The sequence below is a fragment of the Notolepis coatsorum genome, assembly GCF_963971535.1.
Source record: "Notolepis coatsorum genome assembly, chromosome: 17".
Classification (NCBI taxonomy): Eukaryota; Metazoa; Chordata; class Actinopteri; order Aulopiformes; family Paralepididae; genus Notolepis; species Notolepis coatsorum.
In genome coordinates, this window is record NC_140181.1 from 102,069,191 (window position 1) to 102,095,354 (window position 26,164).

At 43.8% G+C, this 26,164-nt stretch overlaps 1 protein-coding gene across 1 annotated transcript in view; it reads right to left on the reverse strand.

The window, feature by feature from the left end:
* The window catches only part of dnajc11a (DnaJ (Hsp40) homolog, subfamily C, member 11a), a 61,211-nt gene that overhangs the window by 19,593 nt on the left and 15,454 nt on the right, over positions 1-26,164 (reverse strand). Inside the window, exons 5-11 of the mRNA XM_084333210.1 lie at positions 19,979-20,101; positions 17,761-17,883; positions 14,784-14,857; positions 7,606-7,795; positions 5,625-5,710; positions 1,479-1,595; positions 111-266 (exon numbers count right to left, since the gene is read on the reverse strand). Coding sequence (XP_084189336.1) covers positions 111-266; positions 1,479-1,595; positions 5,625-5,710; positions 7,606-7,795; positions 14,784-14,857; positions 17,761-17,883; positions 19,979-20,101 — 869 coding nt within the window. The remainder of the gene's footprint in view (positions 1-110; positions 267-1,478; positions 1,596-5,624; positions 5,711-7,605; positions 7,796-14,783; positions 14,858-17,760; positions 17,884-19,978; positions 20,102-26,164) is intronic.

Here is a 26,164-nt window from a genome sequence, read left to right on the forward strand (position 1 = left end):
CCGACTACCAGACGACCGCTCTACCTCCCGAGCCACTGTCGCCCCCCCCCCCCCCCCTAATTGCTTTGATGAGACAACCGATGGTCAACGCAAGGCACGGGACTTCTTACTGTTCCTTCTGCGCGAGGACGTAGGGCCGTATGACGAGGCGCTGGATGGCGAGGTAGAAGACCAGCGGCCCCACCGTGGCGTAGAACACGGCGCTGGGCAGGAGCTGGTCGGTCAGGTGGATGGGGAAGAGATACGTCTGGCTGGCTCTGTTCAACCTGCGGGCAGAGAGAGGCTGCATCGGTCCAACAGCCAGTGTGTTCTACCACTGTGTTCTAACTGGATTTCATCTGATATCAAACTGGTAGCTAACTATCTGGGATTGTCTACCTTTAGGATTAGTTTCCGACCGACTTATGTGGCTTTTAAGTTAATGTATATTTTTGAGATACTTACACCTGAGATAAGGACACTGGACAAAAAGTACCAAAAAGCATGAATCTGTGCACCGAATAATGTCAAAGCAGCTTGTCCACGGAAACTCTGCCTGGGGTTATACAGGGTGTCTGCAGGTTTCAACAAGTTACATTTAAGACTTTTTAAAGACCTTTTTTAATACCACAAAATGTACGTAATACAAATTTCATAACCATACTAGCAAAAAAAGCAAAAACACATAGGGACACCGAACCGGCACCCGTTCCATACAAGCTCTCGCAGGACGCACCAGGCTCCTGGTACCACCCGCAAAAAACAACGACTTGGGTACAAAAACATTTCATATATTTCATATTATTTAATCTCCTGACAGCCACCCCCCCCCCCCCCACCCGCCCCCGAAAACCAGTGCAAATTACCGTAAATCTAAGACTTTTAAAATTCCTTTTAAGGCCTTACATTGAGAATGATGAATGTAATACTTTTTTAATACGCCTCAGATACCCTGTTATATTATATAAACCGACCATGTCTTATGGCCTAGTTACCTTTGAGTACCACCCAGAAAACCTCCAAGCGGCACAGTGAAAAGGTAGGTTCTAGATACTGATGAAATATATGTCTATAATTGTGAAAAACCTTTAACACTTCAAATGTATTTATTCACCTAAATAACATCCTTGAAAGAAACATCGGCACAGTGAAAAGGTAGGTTCTAGATACTGATGAAATATATGTCTATAATTGTGAAAAACCTTTAACACTTCAAATGTATTTATTCACCTAAATAACATCCTTGAAAGAAACATCTTTTAGAAACTCTGTCTGTAAATAAACAGTACTGTATATTTGTATATCTTGTATGTCATAAATGTCTGGATGTAACAGTACTGTATATGTCATGTATGTCATAAATGTTATGATGAATTGAAAATGGGGGACCCTGGTGGAAACAAGACTAAAGTCTTTCTCTGGTCTGCATCCCATGGAAGGAACCATGGAAGTGATGGAAGTGATCTAGAGAGGAAAGTGGAGCAGGGAGCTCTACTTACTTGATCTTGAGGGAGACACCCTGGGGCACTCCGATGCTGACGGTCGCCCCCAACACGCTGTGCCGACTGATCTTCCGCTCAGCCCCGTACTCGATCACGGTACCGAAGAACCCGGACCTGGGATGTAAAAAACACACCAGTCTTCAAAAACCTGCACCTCTCCATCACTGTCACTTTTAAGATCAGGGCCGACGTTTAACAAGGATCTTGAAGTCTGTGTCTAAAGGAAACTCTCAGATTTGTTTCTAAAACACATTATAACGTGTTAAGAAAATAGCTGCTGAAAATATTGCGAACTATGTATTAGTGAATTGTAGATTGTTTAAACAGTTTTTCACCATTTTTGTGTTCAGGATAATTTTTGTTCTCATTGTTTTTATTTTATTTATTTCTAAATATTTCTAAAAAAAATTAAATCATTGTTTAACTGAGGTAAATTGCTTATGTAAATTGAGACGGAGAGAAAAATACATGGAGAGATAAGAGGAAGGGAAAGAGAGAGGGTGGAGGGAGAGAGAGAGTGTGTGAGAGAGAGAGAGAGAGAGGTATGGTTTCAGCACATTCAGTGTTTCAGAGCAGAGAATACTACCAATTTATTCACAATTTTAAACATAATTTTATATAATTGCCAATTTTCTTTTAATCATAAAAATTTGGCTAGGTGCTTACTAATAACACATTTTGTTCTGTGACGTGACAAACTCGGAACACATGCTTTACACAGACTTTAGAGTCGGAGCGCTGATCTGATCTGTGGTCATGTGATCTGAGCAGCGCTCTTGGATCAGTATGTCTTTCCTCTCAGCGCTCTGATATATATGGGCCCCGGTCTCGCTTCTTAATATAGAAAGCGTCAAGACAACTTTATCGATTTGAAAGTATAATTTTTATTTAGCTGTACAAGCAGGACCATTTCAAGTGAATCTACAGTATGAACCAAGTGTTGTAGTCAAGTCACTAAGTCTCGAGTCGAGTCTCGAGTCCTCAGTGTTAGAGTCCGAGTCACCAAAGAAGAGCCCGAGTAGAGTCCCCATTACCCTAGTCCGAATGTAGGTGGAACACACGTGTCTGCCCTTGCACGAAATTAAATAATGTTACGGTATTACTATTAACACATTGTGCGCCATAAACGGCGTAAGTCGTTATTGCCCGCCAAACGACCCCCCCCCCCCTTTCCTTCACGCATGATGAAGCATAATGTATACCGATCATATACATTTGAATTTTTTAATATAGTGTATAGGAAAGAAACGCCAATCGATAATCTATCATTATGCGTCAGGGCCTATAACTAGCGTTTTTGGAATTACAGCAGAAAAGCTTAAAAACATACCGGTACTTATATTCTCGACGGTATTAACACAACAATGTATGAATGAAAAAATATAACGTTCCCACATCCGGAACGATAGATAATCGATGTTGAATGGGCCATAGTAATGCAGATATAGCTATAATATTTAAAAAGTTATAGCCCTGCAAAGAAGGTAATATTGCATATTCTTGGTATCTAGGTACATCTATGGACCTCAGGGAATGTATTCACAGTGTCAGAAATATTGTGTCTATTACTAGGCTTGCTTAAATTGTGATGAAACAAAGGAGAATATGAATTATGATTTTTCTTTGAATCTTTGACAGTGAATAACACCATGATAATAATGACCAAACTTAAAAAACTGCCACTGATCTTGTTCAGTACCTTCTTGAGATCATGTGTACAAAAAAATCTAAGGAAATTAATAAAGGGAAGATCATTAAACAGAAGGTTCTGTAGATACAGTACTGAATTCTCCCATCCGGACCAATGCAATTTGAAATATTATTATAGAATATAGAATATGATGCTCATAAATTACCTTATTATAGCCAATTCGCACATTTATATATTATCTTTCAAATGCCCGAGTTAAATTTGGATTTAGTATCACCAGGCGTGCATAAGAACAGATAATGATATCTACTGTACCTTTTTATTTTCACCACAGTGCAACCATTTTGAAACTCATTTCAGATCTAATTGTTGCTACATGCTAACAATAGGGAGGAGAAACTAACTGCGTTTCAATATTTGTCAAAAACGTTACCTTTTGTGGCTTATTATCCCAAATAATAACAGTTATTGAAATAATTCATTCAGAACGCTGAACTTTGAACCCCCACAGTATCTGACAGGAAGTGTAGTTCGGAATAATTCCAACGCTGATCCACAGCTATGCATCCCCTCGACAAAATGGCCGAAAGAAACTACAATTCCCATGATTAAAATGTTCCAAAATGGTCACCGCCTTGTAATAGACTTCAGCAAATCGAGAAGTTAAAACAATCTAATGGCATTTTTAACCTATTGCTAAACTAACGTATTGATGATAATATACATTCTACATGCTTTTGTGACATGAATGAATGAATGAATGAATGAATGAATGAATGAATGAATGAATGAATGAAAAAGTAATTCTCCATATTCCTCCAAACAAATCACGATCTAGCTTTGTCAAACCAAACAATCATAACAAATTTTTTTTATATTAACACTTTGGTCGCCAGGCTTATATTCTTAATATACCATCCTCCGCCAGCTCCATTTGTCTATGGGGATGTTTACCTTCTTTGCAGGGCTATAACTTTTTAAATTGTATTGCTAAATTGACATTACTATGGCCCATTCAACGTCCTATATCTATTGTTCAGGGTGTAGCAACGTTATACTTTTTCATTCACATATTCATACTAAAATACGGTCTAAAGTATAAGTATGTTTTTATCGTTTTCTGCAGCTTTCTCCAGAACGTGATTTATAGCCCCAAATACATTATATTGATGATGAAATAGTTTGATAGGAATCTGCGCAAGATAAAAAATTTCAAATGGACGTGCATCTGATGTTGACCGGATGGGGGGGAGGTCGTTTATAATTCCGTGGCCAACGTTAGATGATTCATCTAGTGTGGGTGATATGATCATTAGAGCAGTTAGTATCGAACACGTTAAAAAATAACGCTGAATCTTACCGTAGCTTCCTCATAGCGTTGGGCGATGAGCGTGGAACAGAAATATTCCTATTATGGGATGTAGAAATATGCGATCCATTTCCAGGTTGTATAATAGTATATACGTCCAAATCATGTTGTTTATCGAGTTATTGGTAACGGATTGCTATCCGTTGTGTCTAGCTCGAGTCCTGGGACTATTACTGAGTGATCGGACCGAATTGAAATGAGCACTAGCTTCCATTTCCTGTTTCCGCTCTGGGCGATCCGCCGATCGGCCACCAGATGGCGCTCTTGAACCGTTGGAGAGTTGAGAGGGGCTCAACAGTAGATCTCAAGTCTCCGGGGGAGAAATATGATTTCGATCACAGATTTTTGAAATATTGATATCAAAGACGTGGTACGGCGTCTTTGGCAGAATGAGCATGGCGGGGAAAGACGTCCTATGGCGTTTTTGGCGACCATAGTGTTAAAAAACATTAAAAAAAAATAAAAAATGAAAAATATTGATTTATGACCATAATGCCATTTTTGGGTCGGTACCGACCCCGTCGGGTGGAACAGGTTAATTGATATTCTCATTTAGTTCATTACAATTTACTCAAGCCTAGTAACAGACAGTATTTCTGACACTGGGAATACTTCCCTGAGATCCATAGATGTCCCTAGAATCAGATACCAAGAACATGCAAAGGGTCCATATTAAAAAAAAGTCTGTAAATGTGTATTCTACGTTCTTATGGAATGAATGAGATTAAAAAACACTTACATTTTTTTATTATTTTTTAAATACATTTTGAGTTAATTTTCATAACACGATAATTTGCTGTGTAATTAATTAATCTAATTAACGCAATAAACTGACAGCCCTACTATTAATCAATATCTTATGCCAAATGATTAGGGCCTATTAAATAATAACTGTATTTATCAATTAACAAGTCAGAGTCCTCTCGTCTGCACCTTCCGAGTCCGAATGCTCGAGTCCAAGTCCAAGTCATCAGTGCTCAAGTCCAAGTCGAGAGTACTACAACACTGGTATGAACACGGTAAAAAGAAAGAAAGAAAACTGGGCTGTAATGTAATCTTGTTAGCAATAATAGGCCGCCAGGAACAGAGCTTTAGTATTTGGTGTTTGACTTTGAGAACTTACTTCACTGAGCCCTTGATCTTAGTCTGGTCGTCGTCCTGGAACTTGTACTGGTAGCTCATCATCATGAAGGAGTGAGGGATTCCCAGCTAGAGGGGGAGCACATAAACAACAATGATTACATTTTAGTAATTTAGCCGACGCTTACAAGTTCTGTACAACAAGCCAGCAGGAAGGGTATAACTCTGGCAGCTAAGGGTAAGTAACATTATTCGTCAAACAGTGTTGAATTTGGGGGCTACAGTCTTGAGTGCATTAGTATAGACATATTAGCATAGTAGGTAGTAATATAGGCAAGGTGAAGGTAATAATAATAATAATACACTTTATTTGTATAGCACCTTTCATAGAAGAATTGCAGCTCAAAGTGCTTCACAGCAGTAAAAAAAAAGACAGGCATAACATGAGCACAGCATTGGCAGATCAAGAGCAATGCATAAAGTGCAGACATAAGATTAGGCATAAAATAAGCATACAATTTATTGGGGTTGGACTGGCCAGCATTGAACTTTGGGTCTCAGCGGCCGAGAAAGTTAAAGCCACAATCTAGTGGCGGAGTGGGGTCCTGGGGGGTCCGGGGGTGGGAGTAAATGGCTTTTGTGGTGTCTGTGATAATATAATTAGATTTTGTTTTTATGTTCTGTATTTATTAATTTAGTTTGTTCTTCATTTCTATTGTCTGTATTGTTATTGTTATTACTATTATTGTCCTGTGAAGTCCTGCTTATTATTACTGTATTGTTTTTATATTTCATGTAAAAGAAAATAAAGAAAATAAAAATGTAATTGATAATAGTAAATGTAAATAGATGACTCATGTTGGGTTTAGCTGGATTTCTTTTAAGCTATTGCAATGACCGTTTGGTAATGTAAAAGACACGGCTTAAATATGATGTTTATCAATTGATTTCACAATCACTACAACTGAAATTAAGGAAATATGTTTACAATTTTACAAAAAGGTCATTTCAATGCAGCTCTGGTTGCTTTTAATGAGAGTGAGTGGCATTTACCGCTCTCACGCGACACCAAGAACGCCTTCCATTTATATACTAAGGTCGAAGTGAAATAGGATGAATGAACCCTCTCATTGAAGAACCATACAACTGTTTGCAGTTGTAAAGTCAATCCATATCACTTGGGAGTGTGAATGTGATATAACACAAGAAAGTATTCAACTTCTACTGTCTTTAACTATGAATGAACACAACACTCTAACTTAAACCCGTTTCATGCTTCTTGTGGGGCGATATTGCGCAATTGGGCAGCCAGTTCTTTAAAAATAACCTTCTTTCAGGGGGGTTTCTAATAATATGTAATATAGATTTCTGTGTTCTGTGTATTGCTATTTTGTGTCAGTGTACTTCAATGTAGTGTAATGGGGGACCCTGATGTAAACAAGACGAAAGTCTCTCTGGTCTGCATCCCCTTAACCTGTACTGTATTGTACCCATTCTGCAATCTGTTAATAAAATGTTCAATCAATCAATCAGTCCTTCCTCCAATGACATGCAACAGATGGACCGAACCTCTCAGAATCTGCATGCCTCGATCCTTGCTTGGCTGCTTTTGTCGACAACCTGGCGGCGGAGAGACTGAAGTACAGAAAAAAGCTACCGTTGGGTACCGGTATCAGTTCAAATGTGAACGGTACCCAACACTAAACATCCCCTTCCCCCTTCCTGTATACCTGGTCACCTTTCCCCGCCCGCTCCCAGGGTGTATAAAGTTCTACTCACAAGACGAATCGGGAGCTTGATTGGATTCCCCCGGCCAGAGAGTCGTCAAGTCCTCTACCTAAACTCCTGAACTAAATTGTATTAGATTTACCATGGTTTAGCAAATACATCTTGTAAAAAAAACAAGACGATCGACCAAGCGCATTCTTAACCCTTCAACGACAGTATCGGGAGTTACTTGTATCGTCTCCACAGCCCTAATCTTTACATAACAACTGTTCTCAGGTCTGCGGTCCTCTGCTCACCTGCATGGCGAAGGTGAAGTGGCTGGTCTTGGTGTCTCTGACGACGCTGGTGTTCATGGACGACTGGGTCCCCCAGCGCCACTGCAGGTAGCCCATGGTGTTCTTGTCCAGGTGCCGGGCCAGCACGGTGGTGACGGCGGGACGCACGCCTCGCGACGAGAACTGGAGCCCGCAGTGAGCGGTCAGGAAGCTGGAGGGGGAAACAGTTTTAAGACTTAGTTTAAGAAAAGCAAGCGCTACCGGAGTCTCATGGCCGGTACAGAGAGACTCAAAAGGAGCTTCTATCCCTAGGCAAGCTTTAGCGGAGTCTCATGGCCGGTACAGAGAGACTCAAAAGGAGCTTCTATCCCTAGGCAAGCTTTAGCGGAGTCTCATGGCCGGTACAGAGAGACTCAGAAGGAGCTTCTATCCCTAGGCAAGCACTACCGGAGTTTCATGGCCGGTACAGAGAGACTCAGAAGGAGCTTCTATCCCTAGGCAAGCACTACCGGAGTTTCATGGCCGGTACAGAGAGACTCAGAAGGAGCTTCTATCCGCAGGGCGCAGTAGTTCAAAACTTTTATTCTCAATCAGATCCGATCAGATTTTGAAATCCCATTTTTTCGTGATCCAGGATCAGACAACTCGGACAGATTTTGTCCCGGTATTTCAAAGCAATTCAAGATAGAATAACCCTGATCCAAATTCAGACTTTTCAAGATTACTAGATCCTGAATATCAGTGCTTTAATCCTACCGATCTCCAGCTAGTGGATATGAAATATCTATCTATAATGTCTAATTCTATTTTAAATACACACAATCATGATGCAATTGTAATAAAAAAAAATACTCTACTAGGGTAACAACAAAAAAACATTCATTCAAAGGCAGCTGGATCATCCAGGCATGCTTTGAGGAGCTGAATTCTAAGTGAGGTTTCAGTTTGCTGGAGATGTTCAGTTTTCTTTCATCTAAATTACATTTGTGATTTGACAATCTTTGTCGTGATACTTTTACAAACACAATCCTGTGTTGTCGGTTTGAACTACCCGTTTTTGAAGATTCTATCCAGATTAAAGCTTGGATTTGATTTCCTGATCTGATTGGATATCACAGTGATCCTAATCCTGTTTTTTGGTTTTGAACTACCCAAAATCCAAATCAGATGGGGATTAAAAGTTTTGAACTACTGTTCCCTGGCCATCCGGATGCTCAATGACTCTGCACTAACTCATCCATCTACATGCCTCGCACACACATCCACATGCACACACTCACTTTAAACAAACACTCACCTTTAACATTGACTTTAGACACTTTTAACACTACACCATATTTAATCTATTTATTACTAAAACAAATTTTTGCATAAAAAAAATAAGTTAGCATTTTGTACCTCATTCTTTGCATTTTGTACTTATAGTTTGCATATTGTATATTTTGTATAGTGTTTGGACTTTTTCTACTGTATGAAGCACATTCTCAGGGGGCTCGTACAGAACCAAGCATTTCCCTGTAATGTACTTTATATGTGACAAATAAAACAAAACTTGAAACTTGAACTTGAAGAACAACAGCCCCGATCACAATCAAAACACAGTCTGTTGCCTTTACACAGGGGTGTAAAGTACTTGAGTAATTGTACAAAGTACAAATCTCGCTGGTCCAACCATTTTAATTAGTATATTTGTTTCTCTGGCCGAACTAACGTTAATGTTATTAATCCTGCGGCAGCACTTTATTTAAAAACAGCCAATTAAGGGCGGCTGGGTGGCATAGCGGAGATTGCGCTCGTCACCAATGCAAGAGACTCCGGTATCGAATCCCAGTTTCAGCATTGCCTTCGACTTGGGCCGGCCGTCATACTGGCTCATTTGGCAGAGTCAGCGGGTGGAAGTCGATGGGTGGAATTGGACGTTGTGGACAGCAACTCCTACAGGTCGGTTGGGTGACGCCTGCACAGCAGAGACAGGAAGTATCGGGGGCAGCGTGAGCCTCCCACGTGTTACTCCTCGCCACTGAGAGTCAGCGCTGTCTGGTGAAAAGATGCGACAGGCTGTCTCCTCGTGTACCGGAGGGGACACGTGATGCAAGGCTTCTATCCTCACTACAACCGACCAGTGGGGGGCATAGTCAAGCAACGTTCAAGACAGGGAAGGGGAGAATTGGCAATACGAAATTGGGATGGGAGAAAAATGGAAAATGGAGAAAGTGAAAAAAAAAAGAAAAAAAAAACAGCCAATCAAATCCCCATCAATGGAAAATTAACCCGCCCATACCAATGCTGATTGGTCCTTGTGCAAGACTAGAAAGCGGGGATCTTTGATTAACCCATTGACATCAGGATACACATTGGTGTGTATATACCTTTAACAACTGGATGCGCATTCGTGCGTAGGTGGTTCCCAGCTGAATACACATTATTGCGTCTTTCAGCGTGACTCATTTTCAAGGCCAGTAACCAATGATATGCGCCTTCATTGGCTGAAACCCCACGTGGGTAAGTGAGAGGGGGGTCCATATATGGTCATAGATCTTTTTTTTTATGCTCCCTTATTGGTTGAGCACGAGTGAACTTTGAGCTGCTAGCCACACCAGCTACTAGCCACACCAGCTGCTAGCCACACCAGCTACTGTAGTCAAGTCAAGTCAAGAGTTTTATTTGTCACGGCATACAAGTATACAATGAAATGCGGGTGGTCTTGCCCGCAACGATGTGCAATACAGTAGTAACAAATGTAATAGAATCCAATAAAACAACATTGTGCAATAAACAAGTAACATAGTAGGGCATATCGGTATTTGTACAAGTTATTTACAGAGCATGAAGGACATGCTAGGTCCTGTGGTAGTGCAATACACTGTTAGCTATGGATGAGGCACTGGGTCTTTCTGTACATTGCTATTTTATACAATCTCAGGTTATACTATACTATTTTTAAAGTGACCTTTCCTTAGTGGCCATAAGTGTGGGCGTGTGCAGCATGAGTGTGTGCTTGCTCATGTTAAAGTGGCTGCTAGTGTGTGAGAGTGTACAGTGTGTGTGTCGTGTGTGTGCTCATGTGTGCTTGTGTGTGGAGAGTTCAGTGTTCAAGGCTCTGATGGCCTGGGGGAAGAAGCTGAGCCGAAGCCTCTCTGTCCTGGTAGCTGGGGTTCGCAGGCATCTGCCTGACCTCAGCAGCATGAACAGGCTGTTGTTGGGGTGGTGTGGGTCTTTCATTATTCTGCAGGCTCTGGATTTGCACCTCTTGTTGTATAGAACCTGCAGGGGTGGTAGTGCAATACCCGTGGTACGCTCGGCTGAGCGCACCACTCTCTGTAGGGCCTTCTTGTCCTGTGCCGTGCTGTTTCCATACCAGGCAGTGATGTTTCCAGTCAAGATGCTCTCTACAGCTCCGGAGTAGAAGGACTGGAGTATCTTCCCAGATACTCCGAACTTCCTTAACTGTCTCAGGTGGTAGAGGCGCTGCTTCGCCTTTTTTACGACTGAGTCTATGTGTGTTGACCATGTCAGATCGTCTGAGATGTGGACCCCCAGGTACTTAAAGCTGCTCACCCTGTCCACGGTAGCCCCGTTTATCCTCAGTGGTGTGTGTGTCTTCTGCTGTCCTCTCCTATAATCCACGATCAGCTCCTTGGTTTTACCAATGTTCAGGAGCAGGCTGTTGTCCTGGCACCAGCGTTCCAGTACCTCAACCTCCTCCCGGTAGGCCTTCTCGTCGTTGTCCGAGATCAGCCCCACCACCACTGTGTCGTCCGCAAACTTCACTATGGAGTTGGAGCTGAACTTGGCCACACAGTCGTGTGTGTATAGTGAGTACAGCAGGGGGCTCAGAACACAGCCCTGGGGGGACCCGATGCTCAGGGTGATGGTGTTGGAGGTCTGACCCCCCACCCTGACCGCCTGGGGCCTTTCGCTCAGAAAGTCCAGTATCCAGGCGCTCAGAGCGGAGCTCAGACCCAGCTCGATCAGCTTGTCCACCAGTCTGGTGGGGACTATGGTGTTGAACGCTGAGCTGTAGTCAATGAACAACAGTCTCACATAGCCCCCCTTCTGGCGGTCAAGGTGAGAGAGGGTGCTGTGCAGTACTTGGGAGACCGCATCGTCAGTGGACCGGTTTGGCCTGTATGCAAATTGCATGGGGTCCATATCACTGGGGAGGGAGGCACAAATGTGATCCTTGACCAGCCTCTCGAAACATTTCATGGCCACAGAGGTGAGTGCCACCGGTCTGTAGTCAAACTAGTCATTGAGACATGTTTGGGAGGGTTTCTTTGGTACAGGGATGATGGTAGACATCTTGAAGCAGGCAAGGACCACTGACTCCGCCAGGGATTGATTAAATATGGCGGTGAACACAGGGGCTAGCTGGTTGGCACAGGACTTAAGTATGCGTCCTGTTATACCATCTGGGCCAGCAGCTTTTCTGGTGTTCACCTGCATAAATGCTCTTCTCACACTTTGTTCCGACAACGAGAGAGCGTTCCCGCCCCCCCGCGGTTGCCCCCCCCCCCTCCACAACAGCCGGCGCGCCAGTGACGTCACTAGCCGTTGAGCTAGTGGCGCCACTGTCTACACCAAACCGAGCGTAGAAAGAGTTGAGTTTGTCCGCGAGAGAGGCGTCGTCGCTCCCCATTGAGGGGGCGCTGACTTTGTAGTCAGTTATTGTCCTCAGTCCCCGCCATAAGCCTCTTGTGTCGTTTTGTGCCATTTGTGTCTCCAGTTTATCAGCATATGTCCATTTTGCAAGTTTTACAGCCTTGCACAGAGTATAGACTGAAGCCTTGTACTCTTCCATGTTTCCTGACTCTCTGCCCAGGTTGTAGGCAGTGGTGCAGGATTTCAGAGCTGCTCTGATAGTACTGTCCACCCACGGTTTCTGGTTAGGGAAGACCTGCACCTTCTTTGTGGGTACAATACTATCAGCCAGTGTTGTGATGAAGCAGACAACGCTGTCTGCGAACTCGCTGACGTCACTGGCGCTTCCTTGAAACATATTCCAGTCAACATCCTCGAGCGCATCCTGAAGCGTGGCCTCTGATTGGCCGGTCAATTTTTTTGTCTCACGTGTCACGTGATCTTTGTTTGTAAGCCGGAATCAGGATAATGGAGTCGTGATCGGATGAGCTTGTAGCCCCCGTCAATGGTGGAGCCGCTACAGCCTTGTAGCCGGCTCTGAACGGGGTGTAGCAGTGGTCGAGTGTGTTTCCTCCTCTTGTGGAGCAGGCGATGTGTTGAAAAAAGGACGGCATCACTTTTTTCAAATTCGCCTGATTGAAATCACCAGCTACGATCATCGCTGCATCCGGATGTTTAATCTGATGTTTGTTGAGATGATCTTGTAGCTCTGCCAGGGCCCTGGCGGTGTTTGCTTGTGGAGGGATATATACAGCAGTCATGATGACCGCAGTAAACTCTCGGGGAAGGTGGAAGGCGCGGCATAGAATGGAGAGATGTTCCATGTCCGGGGAGCATGAACGGGAGAGTACCTGCACCTCATTGGGGCTTACCCAGCCATTGTTCGTAAGGAGACAGACACCCCCGCCGACGCTCTTGCCGGAGGCTGCCGTGCGATCCGCTCGTAGGACGGTGAAGGAGTCCGAGGGAGAGACGCTGTGGTCTGGAGTCGCTGGCTTGAGCCATGTTTCCGTAAAACAAGATGTTAGCGTCTCTCACCTCTCGTTGGAACTGTAGGCACACCAGCTACTGTAGGCACACCAGCTGCTACAGTAGCCACACCAGCTACTAGCCACACCAGCTACTGTAGGCACACCAGCTGCTAGCCACACCAGCTGCTAGCCACACCAGCTACTGTAGGCACACCAGCTGCTACAGTAGCCACACCAGCTGCTAGCCACACCAGCTGCTACAGTAGCCACACCAGCTATTAGCCACACCAGCTAGCCACACCAGCTACTAGCCACACCAGCTGCTAGCCACACCAGCTGCTAGCCACACCAGCTACTAGCCACACCAGCTGCTACAGTAGCCACACCAGCTACTAGACACACCAGCTGCTAGCCACACCAGCTACTAGCCACACCAGCTACTAGCCACACCAGCTACTAGCCACACCAGCTGCAAGCCACACCAGCTACTAGCCACACCAGCTGCTAGCCACACCAGCTACTAGTCACACCAGATACTAGCCACACCAGCTACTAGCCACACCAGCTACTAGTCACACCAGCTACTAGCCACACCAGCTACTAGCCACACCAGCTACTAGCCACACCAGCTGCTAGCCACACCAGCTACTAGCCACACCAGCTAGCTAGCCACACCAGCTGCTAGCCACACCAGCTAGCCACACCAGCTACTAGCCACACCAGCTGCTAGCCACACCAGCTACTAGTCACACCAGCTACTAGCCACACCAGCTACTAGCCACACCAGCTACTAGCCACACCAGCTAGCTAGCCACACCAGCTAGCCACACCAACTGCTAGCCACACCAGCTGCTAGCCACACCAGCTAGCTAGCCACACCAGCTGCTAGCCACACCAGCTACTAGCCACACCAGCTAGCTAGCCACACCAGGTGCTAGCCACACCAGCTAGTAGTGACAGAGAGCCCCCTGATCTCCCCACCAGGGCTCTCTGTCACTTCTTATTGTTTTTCACATGTTACCTGGTGATAAATGTGTTCTGAATAGTTTTTATTCAACATTTATTATACGTTTATTTACATTTTATAGATATTTTGTTATTCATTGATTTTTACTTTATTCTAGTTGAATACTATTTTAAAGCAATCAACTGTAAATAAAAGCCACACTTGTAAGCTATCAAATGTTTTTTATTCCATGTTTATATCTACTTCAGAGCCTGAGAAAAAGATTTTTTAGTAGGCGTTGACAATTATTTGACATTTTTCAAAAAACAGCTTAGATTCTGGGGGTTTTAATGCAGTTTTATAGGGCCTTTTTACTAGGCGGATTTAGGTGGCAATGGGTTAAACACCTGCTATCAGAGGAATAGACAGTCAGATATATATATTTTTTTTACTTTTACTTTTTAGTAGCTAAGTACATTTAAACGTAGAAACTTTTTGACTTTTACTCAAGTGTGTTTTTAGCCAGATACTCTGACTTTTACTCGAGTACGATTTTGAGACGGTACCCAATACCCATACTTTCACCATCATTTCTGGGTACTTTTTACACCCCTGCCTTTCCAGTGGTTCTTGGAACGTACCAGCGAGTCGTGAGGTTCCTGAAGATCTTCATTCCGAGGAGAGGCCCGTGAGTGTCTCCAGCACCCATCTCCACCTGTGTGGACAGAGACACAGTGGTGCGTTATGGCTCATACCTCCCAATGACTCACATGGATGTGTGTATGAGTCTCATGGAGTCAGAGGGGGCTTTCACACTAGCCATTCGGGGTAGAATCAGAGCACGATCGCACCAAAATAGAGTGTGATGAGAACGCTCCCCCCCCCCCCCCCCCCCCCCTGTCACCGGGGACGCTGATTCGGTCCAAGACGGGACCGCTGGAATAGGTGGTCTCGGGTGCGCGCCAGTGTCCCCGACGACGGAGCGGGGCGTGGTGTGCAAGCAAACCTGTAATGCTTTCATGCTTGCTTGAATTTTGGGCAGATAAAAACATACAGCAACAACTGGACAATAGTACCCACAAAAACTATATTTATGGGCAATTTGGCGAGTTCAGACCTCAACCAAACAAGCATGTTGAGCCTCACGGCTGAGTGGATCGATGAAAACTTCGAGATGAAGCTACGTTACAAGCCCAAGCAATTTTGTAAGCAATTTTGCCATTGCTATACATTGGTTTCTTGTTCGAATGCATTTATTTAGACTGATGTATTTTTCGTCCACGAAAAATGGAGCCGCTAAATAATTATTGCCCAAAACGTAAGCTGTAAAAGATAAGATAAAACGCACGTACAAAGCCACTTATTCTGAGATGATAATTCATGTATCTGGATAACCAATGCACAGATTTTGTCGAGGCAGGTAGCGTTATTTCGGAAAGAAATTATATTCTATAGTCCGGTATATGTTTCGTCCACGAAAAATGGAGGCTGTAATAATTATTATTGCTCGAGAGTCTCTATGAATAATAATAATTAGAGCCTCCATTTTCCGTGGACGATACCTGCCTCGAAAAAATCCGTTCATTGGTTATCCAGATACAGATGAATTAGCATCTTAGAATAACAAATAACACGTAAAAGACAAACGCAACATATTTTCTTTTCTCCAGCGCGACCAGGATTGGCATTGGCACGTTGGATTAGCATGTCTAATAATGCTGTTATTAGAAAATGTGCGTGCATGGGTACAACAGATCAGTCAACAATGTCGAGCTAAAAGTGAAGAAGATGAGGCTTCAATATATTTTCCGTGGTTTGATGCAGTGGACAGCATAATCGGCCAAAACCAACCAGTGATCGCTCCGTTGTTTAATCACTACCCACAGTAATGTGGCCGGTTAGCCCATCCAAAGCAAGGGAGCCCGACGTTGTGACTAGTTGTGTTCAGCAGGACTATAGCGATCAAGTATATATGCAAATTATCTTTTACGTTGTTCGTTATATGATTTGTCTATCTGTCTGTAATCTATGTGGTTAGCGCGCGGCATGGCCATAATGTGCCTGGGAGCGAACCAAGACTGCAGTGTGTACGCAAACCAGAGGGGGGACGGAGCGGAGTCTCACTTTAAACAAACACTCACCCTTAACATTCACTTTTAACTACACCATATTTTATCTATTTATTACTAAAGATTTGCACTACATCCATACCTCATTTAGCATTTTTTTTTTTTATAAATCGTTTGCATTTCTGTACCACATTGTTTGCATTTTGTATATTTGTAGTGTAGACTTTATTCTTTGACTTTTTTTTTTTACTGTATGAAACACATTCTCAGGGGGCTCATACAGAGCCAAGCATTTCACTGTAATATACATGTACTTTATGTGACAAGTAAAACAAAACTTGAGTGAGAGAGAGAGCGAGAGTTAGAGATGCGACCTCACAACAACGATTAAGATTCCTCAGGCAACGATTCAATGCATCATGAAATGTCTTCATTTGACCACGATTCTATTCGATTCGATACATTTTCTATCAGTTAATTCCCCAAAATTTTTTGAATACACAAATGTGGCTGGGGGAACTGATTCACTCAGCATGAATGGACTATAGGTCAATAAAAAAATACACAAAAATAATAATAATATATATATATATATATATATATTAGTGCTGTCAGGCGATTAAAAAAATTAATCTAATTAATTACAGGATTTGTAATTAATTAATCTAATTAATCGCATTTTAATCGCATAACCATTTTATGCCTGATATTCTATATTATATAATCATATTTCAAATTGCATGTGTCCGGATGGCAGAATTCAGTACTGTATCTACAAAACCTTCTGTTTAATCATCTTCTATCTATTAATTTGCTTAGATTTTTCAGGTCTGGTCAATTTGAGCATGGTGTTATTCACAGTCAAAGATACAAAAAAATGTATTGATATTCTCATTTGGTTCATTACAATTTACTCAAAATAAAATTTTCATTCAATCAATCACCGCGCAGATTGATTGATTGAATGAAAATGTTATTAACAGATTGCAGAATGGGTACAATACAGTACGGCACACAATTGTTAAGGGGATGCAGACCAGGGTGCAACTTGCACCGTGCAATCCATTCTTTGTGGATCTAGCCCACAGTATTTCTGACACTGGGAATACATTCCCTGAGATTCATAGATGTCCCTAGAATCAGATACCAAGAACATGCAAATGGACCATATTAAAAAATAAAAAAGTCTGTAAATGTGTATTCTACATTCTTATGGAATGAATGAGATACAAAAAAAATATCATTAAAAAAAAAAAAAAAAAAAAATTGTAATTAATTTTGAGTTAATTTTCATAACGCGATAATTTGCTGTGTAATTAATTAATCTAATTAACGCGATAAACTGACAGCCCTAATATATATATATTTTTTTTCCCGATACATTTACCGTAGATTATAATCGATTCTAACATTTTCAAATCAATGCAGTTGAATCGTCACATTAGAATCGATGCATTTCGATGCATCGTTACACCCCTAATTAGAGTATGCGTGTGCTGTGTGGATGGTGTGGTGAGACTGTAGTGTAGGTGACAGGAGGGACCCTGACCTCTCCCCAGCCCTTAGCGGAGGTGACTCTTCTCAAGGACAAGTTGATGTTTCCGCCTCCGTTTCCATTGTGGGTCGACAGGGAGCCAGACAGGATGGCGGTGTCTCTTGTAGTCAGAGGGGCCTGCGGCAGACGACAAAAAAACACAAATCACACACGTGGTAGGAAATAGGGAGGTGTAGTCTGACGTCGCTTTGGACCGCCCGCAAGGTCCACCCGTATAGGGATTTATCATTGGGAAAATGGATTATCGGCTATTGTAACAATTCTGCCTCATGAACATTGAAAAGCTTTCCGTTTTTGCACAAAACGAGTTCCCTTCTATCACTAACATTATTGTTTAAGCATTTTTGGTTGAAATAAAATTTGCCGATTTTGTTTTACGATTATTTGCGAATATTTTTATGTTGAGCTATAGATTGTGGATGAATACACACAGAAAGGTACACCATGCAAATGTTAATGCTTTATTTGTTTTAAAACGAGACAATTTAGAAATGGTCAATGGGGAATTACATTGCGTTTTCAAGATGGTGTACCGGCCGGAAACAGCAATAGCGTAACCACTACACCTCCCTATAGCATAGATTTTCAAAAGAACACGAGTAAAACTCCTCCCGGATTTGAGAATAACATTTTCAAAAGGATGTCAGCTAATCAGTACACACGCCTCTCTCCCTGCCTGTGCCTTCCCTTTGAGCAACCACGGAACCAGGATATAGAGTCCATACATCAATTCCACATGTACGGAACATAGTTTGTTTACGTTACACATAAATGGTAAAGGGTGCATTTATACAACAGCTTTTATCCAAAGCGCTTTACAATTTTGTTCCTCACATTATACCCATTCACTCACACATTCACACATCGACGGCGGAGGCGACCATGCCAGGTGCCAACCTGCTCATCGGGTCAGCAGTTAGGGGGTTAAGTGTCTTGCTCAAGGACACTTCGACACGCTGCCTGGGAGGAGCGGGAATCGAACCGGGAACCTCCAGATTACCAGACGACTGCTCTACCTCCCGAGCCACTGTCTTTCGCATATTTTCATACAAACCTACTACGCTATGATTCTCACCAAACAAAACAGCTTGATCAGGTTTCTATGGTATCACTGACCAAAGCAAACTGAAGACACCTATCAAACTGAATACACCTATCAAACTGAATACAACTATCAAACTGAATACACCTATCTAACTGAATACACCTATCAAACTGAAGACACCTATCAAACTGAAGACACCCATCAAACTGAAGACACCTATCAAACTGAAGACACCCATCAAACTGAAGACACCTATCAAACTGATAGATGCACCTATCAAACTGAATACACCTATCAAACTGAAGACACCTATCTAACTGAAGACACCTATCTAACTGAAGACACCTATCAAACTGAATACACCTATCAAACTGAAGACACCTATCAAACTGAAGACACCTATCAAACTGAATACACCTATCAAACTGATAGATGCACCTATCAAACTGAAGACACCTATCAAACTGAAGACACCTATCAAACTGAAGACACCTGTCAAACTGAAGACACCTATCAAACTGAAGACACCCATCAAACTGAATACACCTATCAAACTGATATACACCTATCAAACTGAAGACACCTATCAAACTGATATACACCTATCAAACTGAAGACACCTATCAAACTGAATACACCTATCAAACTGAAGACACCTATCAAACTGAAGACACCTATCAAACTGAATACACCTATCAAACTGATATACACCTATCAAACTGAATACACCTATCAAACTGAATACATCTATCAAACTAAATACACCTATCAAACTAAATACACCTATCAAACTGATAGATGTACCTATCAAACTGATAGATGCACCTATCAAACTGAAGACACCTATCAAACTGAATACACCTATCAAACTGAAGACACCCATCAAACTGAATACACCTATCAAACTGAAGACACCTATCAAACTGAATACACCTATCAAACTGAATACACCTATCAAACTGAATACATCTATCAAACTGAATACACCTATCAAACTGAAGACACCTATCAAACTGAATACACCTATGAAACTGAATACACCTATCAAACTGAATACACCTATCAAACTGATATCTATCAAACTGAATACACCTATCAAACTGAAGACACCTATCAAACTGAAGACACCCATCAACACGTTCTGCAGCAGTTGGTCCAGACAGTTACCTCTATCGACTGTGATATTGCCATCTTGTTGATCTCCACGTGTGGGACTCCCCCTCCAGGCGCCTCTTCCTCGTCATACCGATCAAAGAGGTCCGTGGCATCGATACCCACACTGATCATTCCCTAGAAGAGATGCATATTCACAAATTAGTATCATAATGCATGATAATGAGTAATTACTAGGGATGTCCGATATTATCGGCCTACCGATATTATCGGCCGATATTGGCATTAAAATGTGATATCGGAAAATATCGGTATCGGTTTTCATTTTTTATTTTATTTTTTACATTTCTATAACCTTTATTTACCCAGGCAAGCAAGTAAGAACAAATTCTGATTTTATTTATTGTCAAAAGTATGCATAATGTTATGTTAATTCTACAACAAGACATATGTAAGGGATAATGTATAGCTACGAGGTCATTGTCGCAAAATAATTGACCGACACAGAGTTTAAAATACCGAGGCGCAGCGCCGAGGTGTTTTAAACGTCAGTGAAGGTCAATTATTTTGCGACAATGATCGAGTATAGCTATACATTATCCCGCTTATTACATGGCTAACTTACTAACAAATATACCTAATTCATTGTACACCATCGACAAGACGAGATCAAATGCAAACGCAGTTGTTCTGTGGCTCTGTCAGCCCAAATAAAGTGATTATTATTATCGGCAGTCGGCAGGTCTGTGGTCTGATTGCACGGATGACTGAGTGCAGCTGTGCATATGCTGAGCAGCACTGATACAGTGTTGTAGTGGGCTTGATTGCGAACAGCTGCGCACAGCGGTCATTATTGCTTGGCAGAGGTCCGTTATCGTGTGATAACGGACCTCTGACGCGCGCTGTTGACCAATCACAAGCAAGCATTTCGGCGATTGTGAAAACGCCATGTAATAAGTAATGTTAATTACCTGAAATTATTCCGTTTTTTTTGGGGGGGGGGGGGGGGAACCCTGCATATATCGGTATCGGTTTATATCGGTATCGGAAATTAAGAGTTGGACAATATCGGTATAGGTAAAAAAGCCAATATCGAGCATCCCTAGTAATTACCGATTCAAATCGATATATATAGTACACGTATATAGACGGTCTGTAGTGTGGTAGTGAAAGGGTTAACCTTCTGTAGTGTGGTAGTGAAAGGGTTTAACCTTCTGTAGTGTGGTAGTGAAAGGGTTATCCTTCTGTACTGTCGCGGTGAAAGGGTTAACCCCATTTGTAGTGTGGTAGTGAAAGGGTTAAAGGCACCACCCCCCCTTACCCGGAAGACCGGTGTCCTACAGGGAGGAGGCGTGGTGGTGGTGGGCCTCACTCTGACCCTACAGGGAGGAGGCGTGGTGGTGGTGGGCCTCACCCTGACCCTACAGGGAGGAGGCGTGGTGGTGGTGGGCCTCACTCTGACCCTACAGGGAGGAGGCGTGGTGGTGGTGGGCCTCACCCTGACCCTACAGGGAGGAGGCGTGGTGGTGGTGGGCCTCACCCTGACCCTACAGGGAGGAGGCGTGGTGGTGGTGGGCCTCACTCTGACCCTACAGGGAGGAGGCGTGGTGGTGGTGGGCCTCACCCTGACCCTACAGGGAGGAGGCGTGGTGGTGGTGGGCCTCACCCTGACCCTACAGGGAGGAGGCGTGGTGGTGGTGGGCCTCACCCTGACCCTACAGGGAGGAGGCGTGGTGGTGGTGGGCCTCACCCTGACCCTACAGGGAGGAGGCGTGGTGGTGGTGGGCCTCACTCTGACCCTACAGGGAGGAGGCGTGGTGGTGGTGGGCCTCACTCTGACCCTACAGGGAGGAGGCGTGGTGGTGGTGGGCCTCACCCTGACCCTACAGGGAGGAGGCGTGGTGGTGGTGGGCCTCACCCTGACCCTACAGGGAGGAGGCGTGGTGGTGGTGGGCCTCACCCTGACCCTACAGAGAGGAGGCGTGGTGGTGATGGGCCTCACCCTGACCCTACAGGGAGGAGGCGTGGTGGTGGTGGGCCTCACTCTGACCCTACAGGGAGGAGGCGTGGTGGTGGTGGGCCTCACCCTGACCCTACAGGGAGGAGGCGTGGTGGTGGTGGGCCTCACTCTGACCCTACAGGGAGGAGGCGTGGTGGTGGTGGGCCTCACTCTGACCCTACAGGGAGGAGGCGTGGTGGTGGTGGGCCTCACCCTGACCCTACAGGGAGGAGGCGTGGTGGTGGTGGGCCTCACCCTGACCCTACAGGGAGGAGGAGGCGTGGTGGTGGGCCTCACTCTGACCCTACAGGGAGGAGGCGTGGTGGTGGTGGGCCTCACCCTGACCCTACAGGGAGGAGGCGTGGTGGTGGTGGGCCTCACCCTGACCCTACAGGGAGGAGGCGTGGTGGTGGTGGGCCTCACCCTGACCCTACAGGGAGGAGGCGTGGTGGTGGTGGGCCTCACCCTGACCCTACAGGGAGGAGGCGTGGTGGTGGTGGGCCTCACTCTGACCCTACAGGGAGGAGGCGTGGTGGTGGTGGGCCTCACCCTGACCCTACAGGGAGGAGGCGTGGTGGTGGTGGGCCTCACCCTGACCCTACAGGGAGGAGGCGTGGTGGTGGTGGGCCTCACCCTGACCCTACAGGGAGGAGGCGTGGTGGTGGTGGGCCTCACTCTGACCCTACAGGGAGGAGGCGTGGTGGTGGTGGGCCTCACCCTGACCCGTGGTGGTGCAGAGACAACAACCTGGCCCTCAACACCAAGAAAACCAAGGAGCTCATCGTGGACTTTCAGGAAGACCAAAGCAGGCACGCACGGCCGCGTGATTTTTTTTCATAGCCGCAGTTTGCGGAGACGCTCTCTGATTGGCCACTGACGTTTCTGGTCATGCGACATGTGCGCCCAATCGCGTGACGCCTGTGTCTTTGCCCATTTCCGCCTCGAACAGCATGCAAACTACCTAACGCCTAGTTTATCACTGGTTAAACTGGTTAAGTTGGTTAAGGTTAGAGTTTGGAATCAGGGCTGGTGTTCTATCGCCCTGCTCTAAGACAAACTCTAACCTTAACCAACTTCGAAAGAGTCGCCTAAGCTTAACCGGTGAAAGAAACGGGCGTCACACGATTGGGCGCACATGTCACATGACCAGAAACGTCAGTGGCCAATCAGAGAGCGTCTCCGCAAACTGCGGCTACGGGAAAAAAAAATCACGCTGCACGGCCCCACCCGTGCATGGCGATGCGAGTGGTGCACGGGCTGTTGTGTGTTTTTCCTTCGGTCATGGCGTGCTTTATCGGGGGGGGGGGGGGGGGGGGGGGGGGGGGGGGGTGCGTCTTGGATGGGGATGTGGTAGGAATTGATGTGTGGGGTGTTTTGGGGGGACTGACTGTTCCGGGGGGAATTCACACGCCTTCGAGCGTCATTGTACTTTTGTACTTATTTTATGCCATTATTAAGTCTGCACGTTTACATTGCACTACTTTTATTGTCTTTTATACCTATTCTTATGTCTGCAATTTATGCATTGTTTTTTTTTTATTCTGTCAATCTGTGTGCTGATTTATGCCTATGTTCATTTTATACTATATAGAGAGTTATGAATATTTATTATTGTTATATTGTAGAAATGTGTGCATTGAAATGTCTGTAAAGTCTCGACGACATGAAAAATGAGGGTGACCTCAATTGTCTTTTCGAGTATAAATAAAGGTTGAGGATGATATCAACAGGATGGAGGTCGAGTATGTTTCCAGCTTGACGTTTCTGGGTTTCCACATCTCTGAAGACCTCTCTTGGGCACTCGACACAGAAAGCTCACCAGTGTCTTCCTAATGTGACTGAGGAGAAAGCCCATCAGTCTTCAGACTTCTGATGAACTTCTACCAATGCGCCATAGAAAGCATCCTCACCAACTGCACCACAGTCTGGTATGGCAGGTGGTGATGCACCGATGTCGATATCTCTGTATAGAAAACACTTTTTTATGATAATCACAAGGTCCTAGTGGAGAAGCCCCAGCCCCAGCTATTTTCCAAAACGCATTTTTTTTTTAACTTTTGTCATTTCTTTTCAGAAATGACTGATATTTTTAAACAATTTAAGACCAAAACATGTAAAAAATTATTGGGCGGCTACGTGGCGCAGTGGGCAAGGCGCTCGCACCGAATGCTGGAGACTAGGCTCGAACAGGATGCCTCCTGTTCGAGCCCCGCTCTCCACATTGCTTTCAGTTTAGCTGGTCGTCCACAGTAATACACATTGGCCGTATTACGGGGAGGGAAACTGAAGGGTGGGGATCGGGCGTTGTGGACAGCGACTCCTACAGGTCGGTTGGTGCGCCTGCGCAGTAGAATCAAGAAGCGACGGGGGCGGGGCCCCTCCAAAGCCCAGACCCCCGACGCTGAAAGATCGAGCCGCGCAGGTGAAAAGATGCGACGGCTGTTACCTCGAGTATCGGAGGGGACTCGTGCTATGTATGACTTAGTCCACATTGCAGCCGGCTTGTGGGAGGCAAGAAACAACGTTCGAAGACAGGGGAGGGTTGAATTGGACGATATGAAAATTGGGATGGGAGAAAAATTGAAAATGGGAGAAAAAGTGGATAAAAAAAAAAAAACATGTAAAAAATTATTATAATTATCATCATTTTTATTTTTAATATATATATTTTTTTAAATCGGCCTTATTTTGATATCGGACCGATACCGATGTGTAAAAAGAAAAAGGACCATATCTGCCAATATTATATCGGCGGCCAATATATCGTGCACCACTAATGGCAGGCAACTGCTCTGCCTCGGACCAGACAGCACTGCAGAGGGTGGTGGTGAGAACAGCCCAACGCCTCACCGGTACACCAGCCCCTGCAAATTGAGACTGACTGGCTCAAACGACGTCTGAGGAAGGCATGATGCAGCATCATCGATGACCCCTCTCTCTCACCCGAACCACAGACTGCTGGTCCTACAAGAGGTGCAGGTTCAGGAATAGCTTCTTGCCCTCAGCTGTCACCTTGGCTGAACTCGGTGACACCACTCACATTAAAGTACATTTAAAAGTAGAAACTTTTTTACTTTTACTCAAGTGTGTTTTTAGCCAGATACTCTTGACTTTTACTTGAATACGATTTTGAAACGGTACCCATACTTTCACTTAAGTATAATTTCTGGGTACTTTTTACACCCCTGACTACTATGTATATACTGCCTACATCTGCCATATACTGTTCATATCTACTTTCATTTATACTACTTATATCCAACCTATAGTTCATTCATAGTTAGTCTTATCCACTCATACTATTTATACCACTGAATACTCTTCTATAGATATATATAATAATAATAAATAATAATAATAATAATAATAATAATAATAATAATAATAATAATAATAATAATAATAATAATAATAATAAATAATAATAATAATAATAATAATAATAATAATAAACATTATTTGTATAGCACATTTCATACAGAAACTGCAGCTCAAAGTGCTTCACAACATCCCAACAGGCCACCTTGTTTATGGTTTGATTCAGTTTTAAATAGACAATAATAAAAAGAGTAAGATAAAATAGACAAGAGTAAAATTGTGCAATAGTGCAGTGCAATAAAATTGTAGAATAGAATAGATATAAAATTAGCACATATAAGACATATAAAATCTGTTTTTTTTTACAGTTCAATAAAATAGTTCTGGATTACTGTAACAGTTACAAAGTATATAGTGTTTATACTCACTGTTCATACAGTTTCATACTGTTTATACCCTAGATTTCCTATCTTCCATATTCTATACATATTTCATATCTACTCATATTATTTAAAGGCCAACCTTCTTCACGTTGTATTTTTGTTCAATAAACAATGTGGACTAGGCCAACAGTGACTTTCATGAAGAAGGGAAAAAAAAGTATTGAAATTGACCCAGTTTTAGCGTTTTTATCAAACATTTTGTCTGCCCAACACAATCACCACGCACGTGCATATTTTAATCAATGGTTCATAACGTGCACGTGTAATCGAAATGATGTCGTCACAGGAGGTGCAGGGCACCAGGGGGCTCACCAGGGGGCGCTGAGAGTCACACACAGCTAGTGGCAGGCACTGCAGGCAGAGAGCCTTGCTACTACTAGTACTAGCCGAATGAAAATGTATCTGTTTCACCTAACAACATTATCGCTCCGTGATCATAGCCATCCATCTCTAAAGCTAACCACTATTTGTAAAAGCCAC